Here is an 18,381-nt window from a genome sequence, read left to right on the forward strand (position 1 = left end):
ATAAATAGGCTTTAACGAAACACGGCTTGTAACAAAAAACAAAAAATTTGCAGTAAACAGTAGCCTACCAAGAAAGTCATTGGTCACCATCTTCCTTCTCCTGTGCACTGAAACCACTGAAGTCCTCTCCTTCGGTGTCGGAGTTGAATAGCCTCAGAATTGCTTCATCCGATATTGGATCGTTTTCATTGTCGCTCTCGTCACTTTCATCCGGAGGCAAATCCCCCGCTGAGCCCTCTTCAACATGCAGCAGTCCAGCCTTTCAAAACCCGTTGATGATAGTGGATTTTTTGACAATGCTCCACACTGTCTGGACCCACTGGCAGACTTGACCATAAGTTGCTCTTCGCATGCGGCCCGTTTTAGTGAAGGAGTTCTCCCCACTTATCATCCAAGCCTCCCGCTGAACACGGAGCGCCACCTTAAATGCACGATTTACACTGATGTCGAGTGGCTGCAAATACTTTGTTGTACCCCCAGAAATCAGGGTGACAAAATGACTACCGTAATCAGAATGATGGGAAGTTTGAGAGTGCTCGATTTTAATCTAAACAGTAAACAAAAAAGATGTTTGACCTTAACCCGTTCGGCAATTTCATTGGTCTAATGAAAGCTTCATGCCGCCAAAAAACTGAGCACGTCACAGAATGTGTATTTTTGGAGAGAAAAAAATTGAAAGCGGGAAAAATCCATATATTAGCCGCGTCATTGTTTAAGCCGCGACGTTCAAAGCGTGGGAAAAAAGTTGCGGCTTACAGTCCGGAAATTACGGTATATATTTTTTTAAATATGCTTGAAATGGCCATGGACTGTTTCAACCAACAACCCATAGTCAACTTTCACTTTATTAATGAACCAAAAAATGTGAATGTTTCTTAAAGTTGGCTAACTAACTGCTTTGGAGTATACGCCTCTGGAGATGTCATCTCTGGTGTTTCTCAAACATCCTGTCTGTCTTTCTTCTGCAGCTGTCTGAGAAGGAGATGAGTATGTTAGAGGAGAGGGTCAAACGCTCTGCTAAGAAGACCCCTGCAGCAGCCCCACCATCCGCCAGACAGGCTGCAGAGAGAGAGAGGCCCCAGAGAGAACACCCCTCCAACCCCAACGCTACCTTCATGAGGAAGCCTGCTCAGCAACCTCAGGAGGATGTGCCCAACAAGCTCAAGTATGGGATGGGTCAAATCCCTGACCTAGTGCCTCCTCAACTACCTACCTACCAAAGCATGGCTTTCTATTGTAACGTATCTATGGGGTTTTTACTTTAGTCTGGTGATCTAGTAGTTACAAGTGCCACTGTACTTTACTCACATTCATGGCAAAACATTCTGTCCATGTCTTAAGACCTTTCCTACAAACCCTCGTAAGGATAAGCCTCCTCAATGTCCGTCTTTTACTCTTTTCACACTGATGAGATGAGCCGAACCGTGCCGAGCTCTACTGCGCTGGCCAGGTTACGCATCCATCATACGTGCTTGAACAACAATTTGAAAGAAAGAATATCTGAGTATCCGGCACAGTGAGATGATAAAAGAAAATCGTACTTTGTCGCCAGAGGGAAATTGGTTTGCACGGTTTGGGTTGGCACGAGGGTGTGAAAAGAGTATATGCGGGTTCTTTCCTTCTCCTATTCTGTTGGTTTCATTGCATGGTGATTGTGTGGTCTCTTAATCCTGAGCCTCTCTTCTCCTTTATAATTGCTCTTCTCTTATCACTGCTCTGCTCTCCATGGACAGAATAATGTATCGCACTTATAGGATGTGAGTACCGCCGTGCCTCTCCCAGACAGTGTGCACTCTGCTCTCCTCCAGAAGCACTCAGAATGGGGGTGTAATGTAGATTAATCTAAACGTAACACTCACCAGTCTAAACTAAATAGTTCAGTTGGTGTGTTAATGGCAACCTTCCATACTAGCAAACCGCTTAGGGTGAAGCAATGTATTACACAGCCATTCCAAATAGTATGCTGGTGCGGGTATATTGGAACGGAGATGTGTGACCCGACCTGTCTGTCTGTGTTGGTTTCAATGACATTGTTCTGAATTATCCTCTTCTGTTTTCCCCCAGCCAAGCGCGGGCTCAGAATGCTATACGGGAACACTCGCACCCGTCCATCCCCAAGGAGTTTCAGCTGGACCTGGACATGATTGAGAATGACCACACACGGGTCAGTGAGCTGCCCGACCTGGTCCAACACAAACTGGACGAACTGCTGGAGCCCATCACGATGCCAGAGCCCAAGTGAGTGTCTGTTTGAAAGGACCCAAACTTTAGACCAACCTGTCCCGAGTCTTAGACCAACGCTGCCTGGCTGGCCTGAACTTCCATTTCAGTCTTTTTCACAGTAGTTCTGAAATAGCAGAGGGATGAATAGTAGAGGGATGAACTTTAAAGTATGGATACATGGTTAAACTGTCCGAGCATTATACCAACACTGGCTGGGAGGGATGTGCATTGATCTACTGTAATAGTTTTTTTTAGAATTTCTAAGATCCAAGAGACTTGTGACTGTTGTGGCATCCCAAGACTAATGACAGTGAGTGGATATGTAATTAGTTGTGTGTGTGTGTGTGTGTGTGTGTGTGTGTTTCCCCAGGATCCGCTCTGTCTCGCCCCACTTTGATGATCTTCACAACAGCACCGCTTCCACCATCAACTTTGTCATCTCCCAGGTGGCCAGTGGCGACATCAACACCAGCATCCAGGCTCTGGCACAGGTTGGTACATCACTGTAGTATAGGCTCAGGTACACCATGATGCAATAGCAGGCTCTCCTATACGGAGTCTTTATTGAAAGAGGTTAGGGAACATCAAACCTCGATTTCCGTCTTCCAATAGTTGAGTGAAGGATACTTGGGTGTCTGGAAATGGGAGACTAGGGAACTTCGACCTGTCTACCTGCAGTACTCTGCTCTAGTTAGAAAAGAGAAGAGCGCAAGCAGTGGACAGTGTCTCTGTGCGTATTAACCTCTGTCTCTCCCCTTCCCCCAAGATTGATGAGGTGTTGAGGCAGGAGGACAAGGCGGAGGCCATGTCAGGTCATATCGACCAGTTCCTCATCGCCACCTTCATGCAGCTGCGCCTCATCTACAACACACACATGGCCGACGACCGCCTCGACAAGAAGGACATCTTCAAGCTCTACAGCTGTATCATCGGCAACATGCTCTCAGTGAGTAGTGACTACACATTCACACCACTAAGGGGTGATACTGGTCTGTTGTTTCAAAGAGTTGGCTCAGTCTCTCTAAAGAGGTTTTGTTTTAACATCTAAAACCACACCGGAGTAGGCTTGGTAGACTGGTGTGGACGTCTGTGCCACTGCTTTGTTTGTGTGTCACCTGTGTACTGTAGTTGTTCTCTATGGAGAGCCTGGCGCGAGAGTCGTCTATGGGGGTTCTAAAGGACCTGATGCACGGTCTGATCACCCTGATGCTGGATGCCCGGGTGGAGGACATCGAGGACGGACAGCAGCTCATTCGCTCCGTCAACCTGCTGGTGGTCAGAGTACTGGAGAAGTCTGACCAGACCAACATCCTCAGGTCAGAACTCAGAACCTTGACTTTATTACATTTAGTTTTACGGGGACAGTGCACATTAATTAACATTCCTCGAAATGCCTTGTCCTGAGAAATGTTAGCGATGAAGGCTCATGTATTTCAGAGAACCTCTCTAAGCACTGAGCAGTAGAATGTACCCTGGCTAAGGGTGATACAGATTAAGGCATTTCCAAAATACTGTATATAGTATTTCTGTCTATCTTTTTTCTCTTCCCCCAGTGCTCTTCTAGTGCTGCTACAGGACAGCCTTACCACCTCATCAGGGTCTCCTATGTTCTCCGAACTGGTCATGAAGGTATTACTATTTCACTTGAGTGTTTACTTTTGTCTGTGCATGATATGTATGGTGTTTGCACATGAGCTAGTCAGATGTGTATTCCCTGTTCTTTGGGACATTTTTACCTTTTTACCGCTTAAAACAAATGATTACCTATTTCCAATCCAAATCATTATGAATAATTATTTTGAGGCTCAATGAACACATTTGAAATGTAATATATTTAACCCTCTGGTTGTCGCTGTCTCTCTAGTGCCTGTGGCGTATGATCCGGTTCCTGCCAGAGACCATCAACAGCATCAACCTGGACCGCATCCTGTTGGATGTCCACAACTTTATGAAGGTGTTCCCCAAGGAGAAACTGAAGCAGCTGAAGTCTGACGTGCCCCACAGGACCCTTAAGACCCTGCTGCACACACTGTGTAAACTCACTGGAGCCAAGGTACGTACTATATATATATATATACCCAAAGCTCATTCACATCCAATAGCTGAGTGATTGTTGACTGTGGTTTTGATTAAGTAGACCATCATGAGGCTAGGCTGTTGTTGCTTTGCTGTGTGTAGATCCTGGACCACATGTCCATGATAGAGAACAAGAATGATTCTGAGCTGGAGGCCCACCTGAGACGAGTGGTCAAACACTCTGGAAACTTCTCTGGCATGAAGTCTGACCGGGGCACAGAGAAAGGCCAGGTGCGTTGAGTTAACCCAACCTCTAATTACTTGATTTATTTAACGTCATTCAAGTGAGTACACTGCTTTTAAAATGGATGGGGGATAACACACAGTTTTTACAAACATGTATGTAGTGCAACGTGAGCCCGTAATAGCCTAATGTATTCTTGCTGCTTCCAGGATGACAGGATGTCGAAAGCTAAAGTGAGCGACATCCTCTCTGAGATATTCAAGAAGATTGGCTCCAAGGAAAACACAAAAGAGGTGATTATTTTTCTTTATTTCCTTGGTCATTCATGTTCATGTATTCATACCTTAATTTTACGGTTTGCACCTTTTAAGGTCGTAATTGTAAAAGATGCTGTCCTCAGTGACTGGCTAAATTAATTTACAGTGCCAATCCAGAATTGTGAGTGAGTTAACTGTTTGTTGTTTCCCCAGGGCCTGACGGAGCTGTATGAGTATAAACAGAATTACTCAGACGCTGACCTGGAGCCCTTCCTGAGGAACACGTCTCAGTTCTTCCAGAGCTATGTAGAGAGAGGCCTCCGCATGATCGAGTCTGAGAGAGAGGGCAAAGGCAGGATCCAGCCTTCTAGCACAGGTACTAACCCTGAAAGATTCAAGGGGAATTCCACTCAAAAGTTTAAATGTCAAGTTTTTTGTTCTTTGCCTTGTAATATTTTATCTGATAAAACTGTCTACCATGTGTCTATCCCAGAGATTGTACAAATCTGTAGCAGAGTAATAGGAAATGCAATCCTGACATCAGCTCTAGTGCTTTGGTGTAAGCAGTGTTAGTATTGTTTGAATTACTATTGAGGATTAGTAGTAGCTAACTACTGTATGTACAGTGCATTCGGAAAGTATTTAGACCCCTTCCCTTTTTCCACATTTTTTTATGTTACAGCCTTATTCTAAAATGGATTATATCATGTTCCTCATCAATCTACACACATTACGCCATAATGACAAATTGAAAACAGTTTTTTTGACATTTATGCACATTTATAAAAAATCAAATCAAATGTATTTATATAGCCCTTCTTACATCAGCTGATATCTCAAAGTGCTGTACAGAAACCCAGCCTAAAACCCCAAACAGCATGCAATGCGGGTGTAGAAGCACGGTGGCTAGGAAAAACTCCCTAGAAAGGCCAAAACCTAGGAAGAAACCTAGAGAGGAACCAGGCTATGAGGGTTGGCCAGTCCTCTTCTGGCTGTGCCGGGTGAAGATTATAACAGAACATGGCCAAGATGTTCAAATGTTCATAGATGACCAGCATGGTCAAATAATAATAATCACAGTAGTTGTCGAGGGTGCAACAGGTCAGCACCTCAGGAGTAAATGTCAGTTGGCTTTTCATAGCCGATCATTGAGAGTATCTCCTGCTGTCTCTAGAGAGTTGAAAACAGCAGGTCTGGGACAGGTAGCACTTCCGGTGAACAGGTCAGGGTTCCATAGCCACAGGCAGAACAGTTGAAACTGGAGCAGTAGCACGGCCAGGTGGACTGAGGACAGCAGTAGTCCTGAGGCATGGTCCTAGGGCTCAGGTCCTCCGAAAGAGAGAATTAGAGAGAGCATACAAATTCACACAGGACACCGGATAAGACAGGAGAAATACTCCAGATATAACAGACTAACCCTAGCCCCCCGACACATAAACTACTGCAGCATAAATACTGGAAGCTGAGACAGGAGGGGTCAGGAGACACTGTGGCCCCATCCGATGATACCCCCGGACAGGGCCAAACAGGCAGGATATAACCACACCCACTTTGCCAAAGCACAGCCCCCACACCACTAGAGGGATGTCTTCAACCACCAACTTACCATCCTGAGACAAGGCCAAGTATAGCCCACAAAGATCTCCGCCATGGCACAACTCAAGGGGGGGCGCCAACCCAGACAGGAAGACCACGTCAGTGACTCAACCCACTCAAGTGACGCACCCCTCCGAGGGACGGCATTGAAGAGCACCAGTAATCCAGTGACTCAGCCCCTGTAATAGGGTTAGAGGCAGAGAATCCCAGTGGAGAGAGGGAACCGGCTAGGCAGAGACAGCAAGGGCAGTTTGTTGCTCCAGTGCCTTTCCGTTCACCTTCACACTCCTGGGCCAGACTACACTCAATCGTAGGAGCTACTGAAGAGATGAGTCTTCAATAAAGACTTAAAGGTTGAGACCGAGTCTGCATCTCTCACATGGGTAGGCAGACCATTCCATAAAAATGGAGCTCTATAGGAGAAAGCCCTGCCTCCAGCTGTTTGCTTGGAAATGGAAGAAGTGTGTAGCCACCAAGACTCTTCCTAGAGCTGGTTGCCCGGCCAAACTGAGCAATAGGGGCAGAAGGGCCTTGGTCAAGGAGGTGACTGTGAACCCAATGGTCACTCTGACAGAGCTCCAGAGTTCGTCTGTGGAGATGGGAGAACCTGCCAGAAGGACAACCATCTCTGCAGCACTTCACCAATCAGACTGAAGCCACTCCTCAGTAAAAGGCACATGACAGCCCGCTTGGAGTTTGCCAAAAGGCACCTAAAGGACTCTCAGATCATGAGAAACAAGATTCTCTGGTCTGATGAAACCAAGATTGAACTCTTTGGCCTGAATGCCAAGGGTCACATCTGGAGGAAACCTGGCACCATCACTATGGTGAAGCATGGTGGTGGCAGCATCATGCTGTGGGGATGTTTTTCAGCGGCAGGGACTGGGAGACCTAGTCAGAATCGAGGGAAATACGAAAGAAGCAAAGTACAGAGCGATTCTTGATGAATACCTGTTCCAGAGCGCTCAGGACCTCAGACTGGGGTCAAGGTTTACTTTCCAACAGGACAACGACCCTAAGCACACAGCCAAGACAACGCAGGAGTGGCTTCGGGACAGTCTCTGAATGTCTTTGAGTGGCCTAGCCAGAGCCCGGACTTGAACCCGATCTAACATCTCTGGAGAGACCTGAAAATAACTGTGCAGCGACACTCCACATCCAACCTGACAGAGCTTGAGAGGATCTGCAGAGAACAATGGGAGAAACTCCCCAAATACAGATGTGCCAAGCTTGTAGCGTCATACCCAAGAAAACTCAAGGCTGTAATCGCTGCCAAAGCTTCAACAAAGTACTGAGTAAATAGTCTGAATACTTACAGTACCAGTCAAAAGTTTGGACACCTACAGTGGTTCTTCCTTTAAAAGTTGCGTCATACTGCAGTGCAGCTTGCGTGGTGCCGCAGAATTCTATGGCACGTTATTTAAGTGTCAGCCATTGTTGCCATTAATGCTAGTTTGACCACCAGAGGGGGCGTCTTTGAGAAGTTAAGTTATTGAAATGACATGGAGCTGTAGACCTAAGAGGACTGTTTACTGTAGCTGTTTTAGCATAACTTACTTATTGGCATAAAGGCCTACTTCAATATACAGTATATCAATCATTCATTCATTTGTGCATGTCATCACACAGCATACAAGTCATACATGTCTTTAAATTCATTCAAGCATTTTAGTTATAAAATAACAAAGGGAGCCTTGACTATTTAAACAATGAATGTCGGCTAAAGCGAGTGGTCTCATGTGGCTCAGTTGGTAGAGCATGGTGTTTTGCAACGCCAGGGTTGTGGGTTCGATTCCCATGGGGGACCAGTATGGAGAAAAAAATTATGAAATGTATGCATTCGCTACTGTAAGTCGCTCTGGATAAGAGCGTCTGCTAAATGACGTAAATGTAAATGGGTAGGCTATTGCTTCAAATCCCACTATAACAATTGGATGACTTTGGGAGTTTCAGTAAGCAACAATTTGTTGCCATCGTTACCCTACTTTATTCCAATATTTAATGTTATTCGGTGATGTTTATTCCCATAGTAATTCGTTATGGATCCATCCAGATGTGGTTAGAAAACAGTGCATGTGGTGGGCTATGCAAAAGTGTGAGAGAAGTGACATGCCTCGCAAACACCCATGAATACATTTTAAAGTCCCTAAACTCGGCAAGAGTCTATTGTCCTGCTGATAGTCCACCAAGGGTGGGATGCTTCTTTTGTATTCTTAAACGAACTAGCACAGAGAAGAGAAAGGAGCCTTTAAATAATTAAACAATTAATAAAACCGCAACATGTCATCTAAAGTGTTTGAATTCACCAATACATTTGACTGTTTTTAATATTGGCCATCAACCAAAAACAGCTTCTACCATGGTAGAAATATGTTATTGAATTCGATAAAAAAAAAAAAAATATCACTATTTTAAAATGCATATGTTTATTAGGCTATTGTGCAGTGTCTTTAAATACAATGCCCCCCCCCCCCCCCCGCTCTCCTTTCCTATTGTCCTGCTAATAGCCAATCATGGGTGGATGGCTTCTTTTGTATTCCAATGTCTTGAATGAATGAATGTATTAATTACAGTCATTTACCATTCTCGGAGTGGAAACGTGTGAAAAACAAGTGTTTGAAAACATGTTTTCAAAATGCCTCTGTAAACCGGGAACTGTATTGGATTTTTTTTGTTAAGGTTTTAAAATGTATTTGTTTTATTAGGCTACTGTGTAGTCTGACAAAACCAACAGGACAATGAGAATAGGCAACAGAAGCAGGAACAGAATAGGGCTGAGTGACTTACTCATTCCTGGCTTTTGTTCAAAGTAAGTTAGTGGCAAGAAAAAGTATGTGAACTCTTTGGAATTACCTGGAATTCTGCATAAATTGGTCATCCAATTTGATCTGATCTTCATCTAAGTCACAAGCAATAGACAAACAGTGTGCTTAAACTAATAAAACACACATTATTGTATTCAATACAGACATGAAAAATACATAATTTAAACATTCACAGTGTAGGTTGGGAAAAAGTATGTGAACCCCTAGGCTAATTACTTCTCCAAAAGCTAAATGGAGTCAGGAGTCAGCTAACCTAGAGTCCAATCAATGAGATGAGATTGGATATGTTGTTTAGAGCTGCCATGCCCTATTAAAAAACACTCACAAAATTTGAGTTTGCTATTCACAAGAAGCATTGCCTGATGTGAACCATGCCTCAAACAAAAGAGATCTCAGAAGACCTAAGATTAAGAATTGTGCACTTGCATAAAGCTGGAAAGGGTTACAAATGTATCTCTAAAAGCCTTGATGTTCATTAGTCCACACTAAGACAAATTGTCTATAAATGGAGAAAGTTAAGCACTGTTGCTACCCTCCCTAGGAATGGCCGTCTTGCAAAGATGACTGCAAGAGCGCAGAATGCTCAGTGAGGTTAAGAAGAATCCTAGTGTCAGCTAAAGCCTTACAGAAATCTCTGGAACATGCTAACGTCTGTTGACGAGTCTACGATACGTAAAACACTAAACAAGAATGGTGTTCATGGGAGGAGCCACTGCTGTCCAAAAAAAACATTGCTGCATGTCTGGAGTTTGCAAAAGTACACCTGGATGTTCCACAGCGCTACTGGCAAAATATTCTGTAGAGAGATGAAACTACAGTTGAGTTGTTTGGAAGGAACACACAACACTATGTGTGGATAAAAAAAGGCACACCAACATCAACCTCATCCCAACTGTAAAGTATAGTGGAGGGAGCATCATGGCTTTGCTGCCTCAAGGCCTGGACAGCTTGCTATAGTCTACTGAGTTTATCAAGACATTTTACAGTAGAATGTTAGGCTATCTGTCCGCCAATTGAAGCTCAACAGAAGTTTGGTGATGCAATAGGACAACGACCCAAAATACAGAAGTAAATCAACAACGGAATGGCTTCAACAGAAGAAAATACGCCTTCTGGAGTGGCCCAGTCAGAGTCCTGACCTCAACCCGATTGAGATACTTTTCTTGCCACTGTATATTATTAAAACGGAGTCTGGTGCTCTCTAATGTGTGGATCGGCCACTGGGAGTAAACAGATACCGGACTGCACTCTGGTCAAAGAGTGATGACAGACACAGAAGCCCAGTCTAGGTGTTTAATGATGAAGCAGAGTATACATGTGGTCTGTGTACAGAGAGAAACAGAATAAAAGAAATCGAACATTACTACAATGTAAATCAAATAAACAATATTACATTAAACACTAATGTCAACCGTCTCTATGCACAATTGACAATAAGAGAGAAATAACACACCATAATTCCTCTCAAAAGAATTAACATTACAGTTTGACCAACTTGTAGGCTAATCACACAATTGTACAAAATGGTAAGAGAAGTGGTGAAGAAAGTTAACCCACTACATACACATTTCTTGTATTTACATATAGCAACAGGAATATTATGAAAGTGAAATAAGTATTTGTTCTGACTTACATTTGGTCAAAAAAGCACAAATGAAAACAGTCTGATCTCCACAAAAGCCAACCTAACTAAGAAATACATTTTGTTGGTTGCCATGGTGAATAATCCAATAATAATTGGTAGGACACAGAGTTTACCGGAATCTCTAAATGAAAATAGTGGCAGATCAATAAAATGGCCTTTTAGATCTAATTCAATTTAGCGGATTCTAAATTAATATCTAAGGGGCTTTTATACAATTAAAATGTAGCTTAATTCATTTGAATATTGTTTTTTCTATTTCCAAAAATGCATTTCTTACTGTCGCCGATGTACTGTAGGCCTAAGGGTTTCCATTAGGAAGATATGGCACTGTACAACATGTTTCTATTCCAAGAAAATGCTTTTGTTACTGTAGCTGTTTTAGTGTAACTTACTTATTGGCATAAATGTCTTACTTTAAATATACAGTACATAAATCAATTCATTTGTGCACGTCATCACACAGCATACAAGTCATCCATGTCTTTAAATGCAGTCAAGCATTTTAGTTTTAAAACTAAATGACAAAGGGAGCATTGATTAATTTTTCAATCACGGCTAAAGCAATTTTAATTGAGCGTTTTCTGTTAGGAAAATATGGCACTGTACAACCTAACCGGTCAGGAGGAGGCCTAGGCTACTGACTGCAAGTGAAGACCAAAATAATCCTTACATTGCCACATAAAAAATCTGATTGATTTATAAAGACCAGTCCTCATACTGTCACTCAGTGATATTTATTCCCATAGTAATTTGTTATGGATCCATCGAGATGTGGTTAAAAAACAGTGCATTTGGTGGGCTATGCAAAAGATATGGGAGAAGTGACATGCCTCGCAAACCCCCATTTAATACTGTACATTTAAAGTCCCTAAACTCGGCAAGAGACGATTGTCCTACTGATAGCCCATCAAGGGTGGATGGCTTCTGGCCCATCAAGGACACGTTGTTTGCAGAGTTCACAAACAGGAGGTGGAGTTAGAGAGCTCACAGGTGTGCCTGGCATGGATTGTAACTCTCTCTTTCCTCGCTCTCTTCAACGCGTCCTCCGCCTGACTCTCCGCCAATGCCGCCTGACTCTCCGCCAATGCCGCCTGACTCTCCGCCAATGCCGCCTGACTCTCCGCCAATGCCGCCTGACTCTCCGCCAATGCCGCCTGACTCTCCGCCAATGCCGCCTGACTCTCCGCCAATGCCGCCTGACTCTCCGCCAATGCCGCCTGACTCTCCGCCAATGCATCAGCTGTCGCCCGTATCTCTGCCCTCAGAGAATGTATCTCTTTCTGTAGCTTAACCTCTTATGGCTAGGGGGCAGTATTTTCACGGCTGGATAAAAAACGTACCCGATTTAATCTGGTTACTAATCCTACCCAGTAACTAGAATATGCATATACTTATTATATATGGATAGAAAACACCCTAAAGTTTCTAAAACTGTTTGAATGGTGTCTGTGAGTATAACAGAACTCAAATGGCAGGTCAAAACCTGAGAGATTCCTTTACAGGAAGTGGCCTGTCTGACCATTTCTGGAACTTCTTTGCCATCTCTATCTTTTACTAAGGATCTCTGCTCTAACGTGACACTTCCTACGTCGTCCATAGGCGCTCAGAGCCCGGGAAAAACCTGAATGTCGTCATCCCAGCCCCAGGCTGAAACACATTATCGCCTTTCTCAAGTGGCCGATCAAGGGACTGTGGGCTTAGGCGCGTGACCTGGCCGCCCCCGTCTTTGATTTTTTTTCCCTCTGTTTGCCGAAAAGGAGATTCCCGGTCGGAATATTATCGCTTTTCTACGAGAAAAATGGCATAAAAATTGATTTTAAACAGTGGTTGACATGCTTCGAAGTACGGTAATGGAATATTTAGAATTTTTTGTCACGAATTGCGCCATGTGCGCGACCCTTCTTTACCATTTCGGATAGTGTCTGGAACGCACGAACAAAACGCCGCTATTCGGATATAACGATGGATTATTTTGGACCAAACCAACATTTGTTATTGAAGTAGCAGTCCTGGGAGTGCATTCTGACGAAGACAACAAAGGTAATGTAACTTTTTTAATAGTAAATCGGAGTTTGATCAGGGCTAAACTTGGTCGGTGTCTAAATGGCTAGCCGTGATGGCTGGGCTATCTACTGAGAATATTGCAAAATGTGCTTTCACCAAAAAGCTATTTTAAAATCGGACATATCGAGTGCATAGAGGAGTTCTGTATCTATAATTCTTAAAATAATTTATGTTTTTTGTGAACGTTTATCGTGAGTAATTTAGTAAATTCACCGGATGTTTGCGGGGGGTATGCTAGTTCTGAACGTCACATGCTAATGTAAAAAGCTGGTTTTTGATATAAATATGAACTTGATTGAACAAAACATGCATGCATTGTATAACATAATGTCCTAGGGTTGTCATCTGATGAAGATCATCAAAGGTTAGTGCTGCATTTAGCTGTGGTTTTGTTTTTTGTGACATTATATGCTAGCTTGAAAAATGGGTGTCTGATTATTTCTGGCTTGGTACTCTGCTGACATAATCTAATGTTTTGCTTTCGCTGTAAAGCCTTTTTGAAATCGGACAGTGTGGTTAGATAAAGGAGAGTCTTGTCTTTAAAATGCTGTGAAATAGTCATATGTTTGAAAAATTTAAGTTTTTGTATTTTTGAGGAATTTGTAATTTGCGCCACGCCTATCATTGGATATTGGAGCAGGTGTTCCGCTAGCGGAACGTCTAGATGTAAGAGGTTAATCAATTTGATTAATATTATGGTGTTTCTATTAATATTATGACATTTCTTACTGTAGTCGATGTAGGCCTAAGTGTTTCCGTTAGGAAAATATGGCGCTGCACAACGGAACCGGTCGGGAGTAGGCCTAAGCTACTAAGTGACTGCGAGTGAAGAGCAAAATAATCCTAACATTTCCAAATAAAAATCTGAATGATTTATCAAGACCATTCCCCATGCGCTGTCATTCAGTGATATTTTTTCCCTGTTGTCCTGCTGATAGTTGAAATAAACATCTGCATTTTGAAAAGGTATTTTGATCATTATTTTATTAACAAAAGCATAAAGATGTTGATGAAAAAATACTGTACAGTATATGCTTGATTTGACATGTTGCGTTTGCATGAGGTTTGGAGTTAGAAATGTAAAACTTTAGAGTACTTAATACATTGCAAATTGGGGGGATTGTTTTTCACACCTACAGTAGCCGAGCTATTAGACAATCCTTTTATAAAGGTTGAAGGGTCTATTGTCCTGCTAATAGCCCATCATGGAAATGTTGTTTTCTGGATTCACAGCCTGCTACGCTTGTGAAAAACAAAATACCTCCAGCTGTTCATCACTACTGTAAATAAAACCACAGCATCTACAGTGGTACAAATATATTATTGAATTCAATTTAAAAAAATAAACGCACAATTTTCAGTTTTATACTAAGTGGTTGCCATGGTGAATAATCCAATAATAATTGGTATGACTCGGAACTCATTAAGAGGCGGCACTAAATGAAAATACTTGCAGATCAATAAAATGTCCTTGTAGATCCTAATTAAATTTAGAGGATTGGCGGATTCTAAATTAATATCTAAGGGGCATTTTTCGTTAGGGAAAATCTGGTCTGTGATATTGATTTAGAAATGTAAAAACTTACAGAGAATATCTAAGGGGCTTTTATATAATTATAATGCAGGGTTAATAATTAAAATAATAATTGTTGGATAACAGATTGGCTCTCGGGAACTCATATCTTCAATATAATCATTAATTCAGAAGGTTAACCTCTATGGGCTAGGTGGGACGCTAGCGTGCCACCCGTGGTGCACTCCATCAACAGCAGGTGCATTTCAAGAGCGGCAAATTTGAATCCAAATAAATGTCAAAATTCAAATTTTTCAAACATACAACTATTTTACACCCTTTGAAAGATAAACATCTCCTTAATCTAACCACGTTTTACGATTTCAAAAAGGTTTTACGGCGAAAGCATAAATTTAGAGTATGTTAGGACAGTACATTTACAAGAGTTGTGTGTAATGTTTTGTCAATTCAAAGACAGGGTCACCAAAACCATAAAACCAGCTAAAATGATGCACTAACCTTTTACAATCTCCATCAGATGACACTCCTAGGACATTATGTTAGACAATGCATGCATTTTTAGTTCTATCAAGTTCATATTTATATCCAAAAACAGCGTTTTACTATGGCATTGATGTTGAGGAAATCGTTTCCCTCCAATAACCGGCAGTCAAGTCAGCGTCACAAATTAAATAATTAAAATTAGAAAACATTGGTAAAATATTATATTGTCATTTAAAGAATTATAGATTTACATCTCTTGAACGCAATCAACTTGCCAGATTTAAAAATAACCTTACTGGGAAATCACACTTTGCAATAATCTGAGCACTGCGCCCAGAAAAATACGCGTTGCGATACAGACTAGACGTCATGTTGGGGAGATCTAAAATCGAAAATACTATGTAAATAATCCATTACCTTTGATTCTCTTCATCAGATGTCACTTCCAGGTATCACAGGTCCCAAAGGTTTTAGGCTTGCAGTAGGTTATAATAAACGGACAATTGCGTGTCAATTCATGAACCGTGTGCCATGGAATCGGTACATCAAATCTATAACTATTTTGCAATCCTATATGGCACAGCTGTCTTTTTTTGTCCTTTAATGAAACTGGAATACATTTTTATGTATCACAATTTTCTTTAACCAATTTTGGTCTTTAATTCCTTACTTTTTCCCCCTTCCACTTGTTAAAGGATCCAATTGCTAGTTATTTTTTTAATCAATTAGTATATTTGAGTTTAACCACAATATTTGTTGAATTATTTGTTCTGTATTGTCTGATGGATTAAACTCAAATTGCAACCAACTTTCTATGGATTGTTTAAAAAATAACGATATTTTGGACATTTTTTTTCAAATAACCGAAAGAGAGCAGTTGTAATCTGAAATTAAGGGGAAAGGGCCATTTTTGAACATGGGGTGAGACATTCTTACTAATTTGTAAATGAAGCCAGTTTGTTATTTAGACTAACTTATTTCTGTTTTTAGAGGGAGAGAAACCAAAAGCCTACCATGCCTATTTTTCGAAAATCGTCAGTCCACATGTCAAGTGTAACTCCCTCATTGTATTTTCCCAAGTTCTCGCTTAACTCCAGGACCACCAACAGTTTGCTGCTGTTGCCTGATGCAGGACTCTAGTGCCAGAGAAGACTCTCAGACTGAAAACACCTCAATTAATTTACGAAAATTAATGACAGAATGCCACCATCTACCACTAACGGTCGTGGCATGAGGTCAACTTTTTAAAGGAAGTCATTCAAGGGTTTTTCTTTATTTTTACTATTTTCTACATTGTAACATAATAGTGAAGACAAACTGAAATAACACATGGAATCATGTAGTAACCAAAAAAGTGTTAAACAAATCAAAATCTTTTAGATTCTTCAAAGTAGCCACCCTTTGCCTTGATGACAGCTTTGCATACTCTTGGCATTCTCTCTCTTGGCACCCAACAAAACTCCGCCGCAGACAGAGCGGCCTCCTGGTCAGACTCCGTAGATGTGCACATAGCTCACGGCTCCCGAGTATACTACTCGACAACAAGGTAGACGAAATTCGAGCATGGGTTGCCTTCCAGAGAGACATCAGAGATTGTAACGTTCTCTGTTTCACGGAAACATGGCTCTTTCGGGATATGTTGTCGGAATCGGTTCAGCCATCGGGGCTTCTCCATGCATCGCGCCGACGGGGATAAACACCTCTCAGGGAAGAGGAAGGGCGGGGGTGTATGCTTCATGATTAAAAACCCATGGTGTAATCATGACAACATACAGGAACTCAAGTCCTTCTGCTCACCCGACCTAGAATTCCTTACAATCAAATGCTGGCCATTTTACCTACCAAGAGAATTCTCGTCAGTTATAGTCACAGCTGTGTACATTCCCCCTCAAGTGAACACCAAGACGGCCCTCAAGGAACTTCAATGGACTCTGTAAACTGGAAACCATATATCTAGAGGCTGCATTTATTGAAGCTGGGGATTTTAACAAAGCAAATTTGAGAACAAGGCTACCTAAATTCTATCAGCATATTGATTGCATGACTAGCAGGGCTAATACTCTCGATCACTGCGACTCTAACTTCCGCGATGCATACAAAGCCCTCCCTTCGACAAATCCAACCACAACGCCATCTTGCTTGTTCCGTCTTATAGGCAGAAACTCAAGCAGGATGTACCAGTGACGCTGGTCTGACCAATCGGAAGCCACGCTTCAAGATTGTTTTGATCACACGGATTGGATTAAGTTCCGGTCAGCATCAGAGAACAACATTGACCTATACACTGACTCGGTGAGTGCGTTTATAAAGAAGTGCGTTGGAGATGTGACAATTAAAACCTACCCTAACCAGAAACCGTTGATGGATGGCGGCATTTGCGCAAAACTGAAAGCGCGATCCACTGCATTTAACCATAGAAAGAGGTCTGGATATAAACAGTGTAGTTGTTCCCTCCGCAATGCAATCAAACAAGCGAAATGCCAGTACAGGGACAAGGTGTGGTCGCAATTCAACGGCTCAGACACGAGACGTATGTGGCAGGGTCTACAGGAAATCACGGACTACAAAAACAGCTACGTCACGCTTCCAGACAGACTAAACACCTTCTTTGCTCGCTTTGAGGATAATACAGTGCCACCGTCGCGGCTCGCTAACAAAGACTGCGCCTCCTCTCCTTCTCCGTGGCTGGCGTGAGTAAAACATTTTAAACTTGTTAACCCAGACAGCAACCCTAACCATGTCCTCAGAGCATGTGCAGACCAGCTGGCTGGTGTGTTTACGGATATATTCAATCGCTCCCTATCCCAGTCTGTTGTCCCCACATGCTTCAAGATCGCTACCATTGTTCCTGTACCCAAGAAGGCAAAGATCACATCACCGCCACCTTACCGGCCACCCTAGACCCACTTCAGTTTGCATACTGCCCCAACAGGTCTACAGACGACATAATCGCATCACACTGCATACTGCCCTATCCCATCTGGACAAAAATAATACCTATGTAAGAATGCTGTTCATTGACTACAGCTCAGCATTCAACACCTTAGTACCCTCCAAGCTCATCATCAAGCTGGAGGCCCTGGGTCTCAACCCCACCCTGTGCAACTGAGTCCTGGACTTTCTGACGGGCCACCCCCAAGTGATGAAGGTAGGAAACATCTCCACTTCGCTGACCCTCAACACTGGGGCCCCACAAGGCTGTGTGCTCAGCCCTCTCCTGTACTCCCTGTTCACCCACAACTGCGTGGCCATGCACGCCTCCAACTCAATCATCAAGTTTGCAGACGACACAGCAGTAGTTGGCTTGATCACCAACAACGACGAGACAGCCTACAGGGAGGAGGTGAGGGCACTCGGAGTGTGGTATCAGGAAAACAACCTTTCACTCAATGTCAACAAAACAAAGGAGATGATCGTGGACTTCAGGAAAGAGCAGAGAGAGCACCCCCCCTATCCACATCAAAGGGACAGCAGTGGAGAAGGTGAAAGTTCTT

At 42.7% G+C, this 18,381-nt stretch overlaps 1 protein-coding gene across 2 annotated transcripts in view; it reads left to right on the top strand.

Annotated features, from left to right (window-relative positions):
* LOC100380854 (cytoskeleton-associated protein 5-A) overlaps positions 1-18,381 on the top strand; it is a 47,828-nt gene that overhangs the window by 26,740 nt on the left and 2,707 nt on the right. For both annotated transcript variants that reach the window (XM_014147806.2, XM_014147807.2), the window contains exons 32-41: positions 969-1,165; positions 2,065-2,238; positions 2,594-2,714; positions 2,990-3,169; positions 3,352-3,539; positions 3,777-3,852; positions 4,088-4,276; positions 4,402-4,530; positions 4,693-4,776; positions 4,954-5,116. In XM_014147806.2, coding sequence (XP_014003281.2) covers positions 969-1,165; positions 2,065-2,238; positions 2,594-2,714; positions 2,990-3,169; positions 3,352-3,539; positions 3,777-3,852; positions 4,088-4,276; positions 4,402-4,530; positions 4,693-4,776; positions 4,954-5,116 — 1,501 coding nt within the window. The remainder of the gene's footprint in view (positions 1-968; positions 1,166-2,064; positions 2,239-2,593; positions 2,715-2,989; positions 3,170-3,351; positions 3,540-3,776; positions 3,853-4,087; positions 4,277-4,401; positions 4,531-4,692; positions 4,777-4,953; positions 5,117-18,381) is intronic.

The sequence above is a fragment of the Salmo salar genome, chromosome ssa16 (assembly GCF_905237065.1).
Source record: "Salmo salar chromosome ssa16, Ssal_v3.1, whole genome shotgun sequence".
Taxonomy (NCBI): Eukaryota; Metazoa; Chordata; class Actinopteri; order Salmoniformes; family Salmonidae; genus Salmo; species Salmo salar.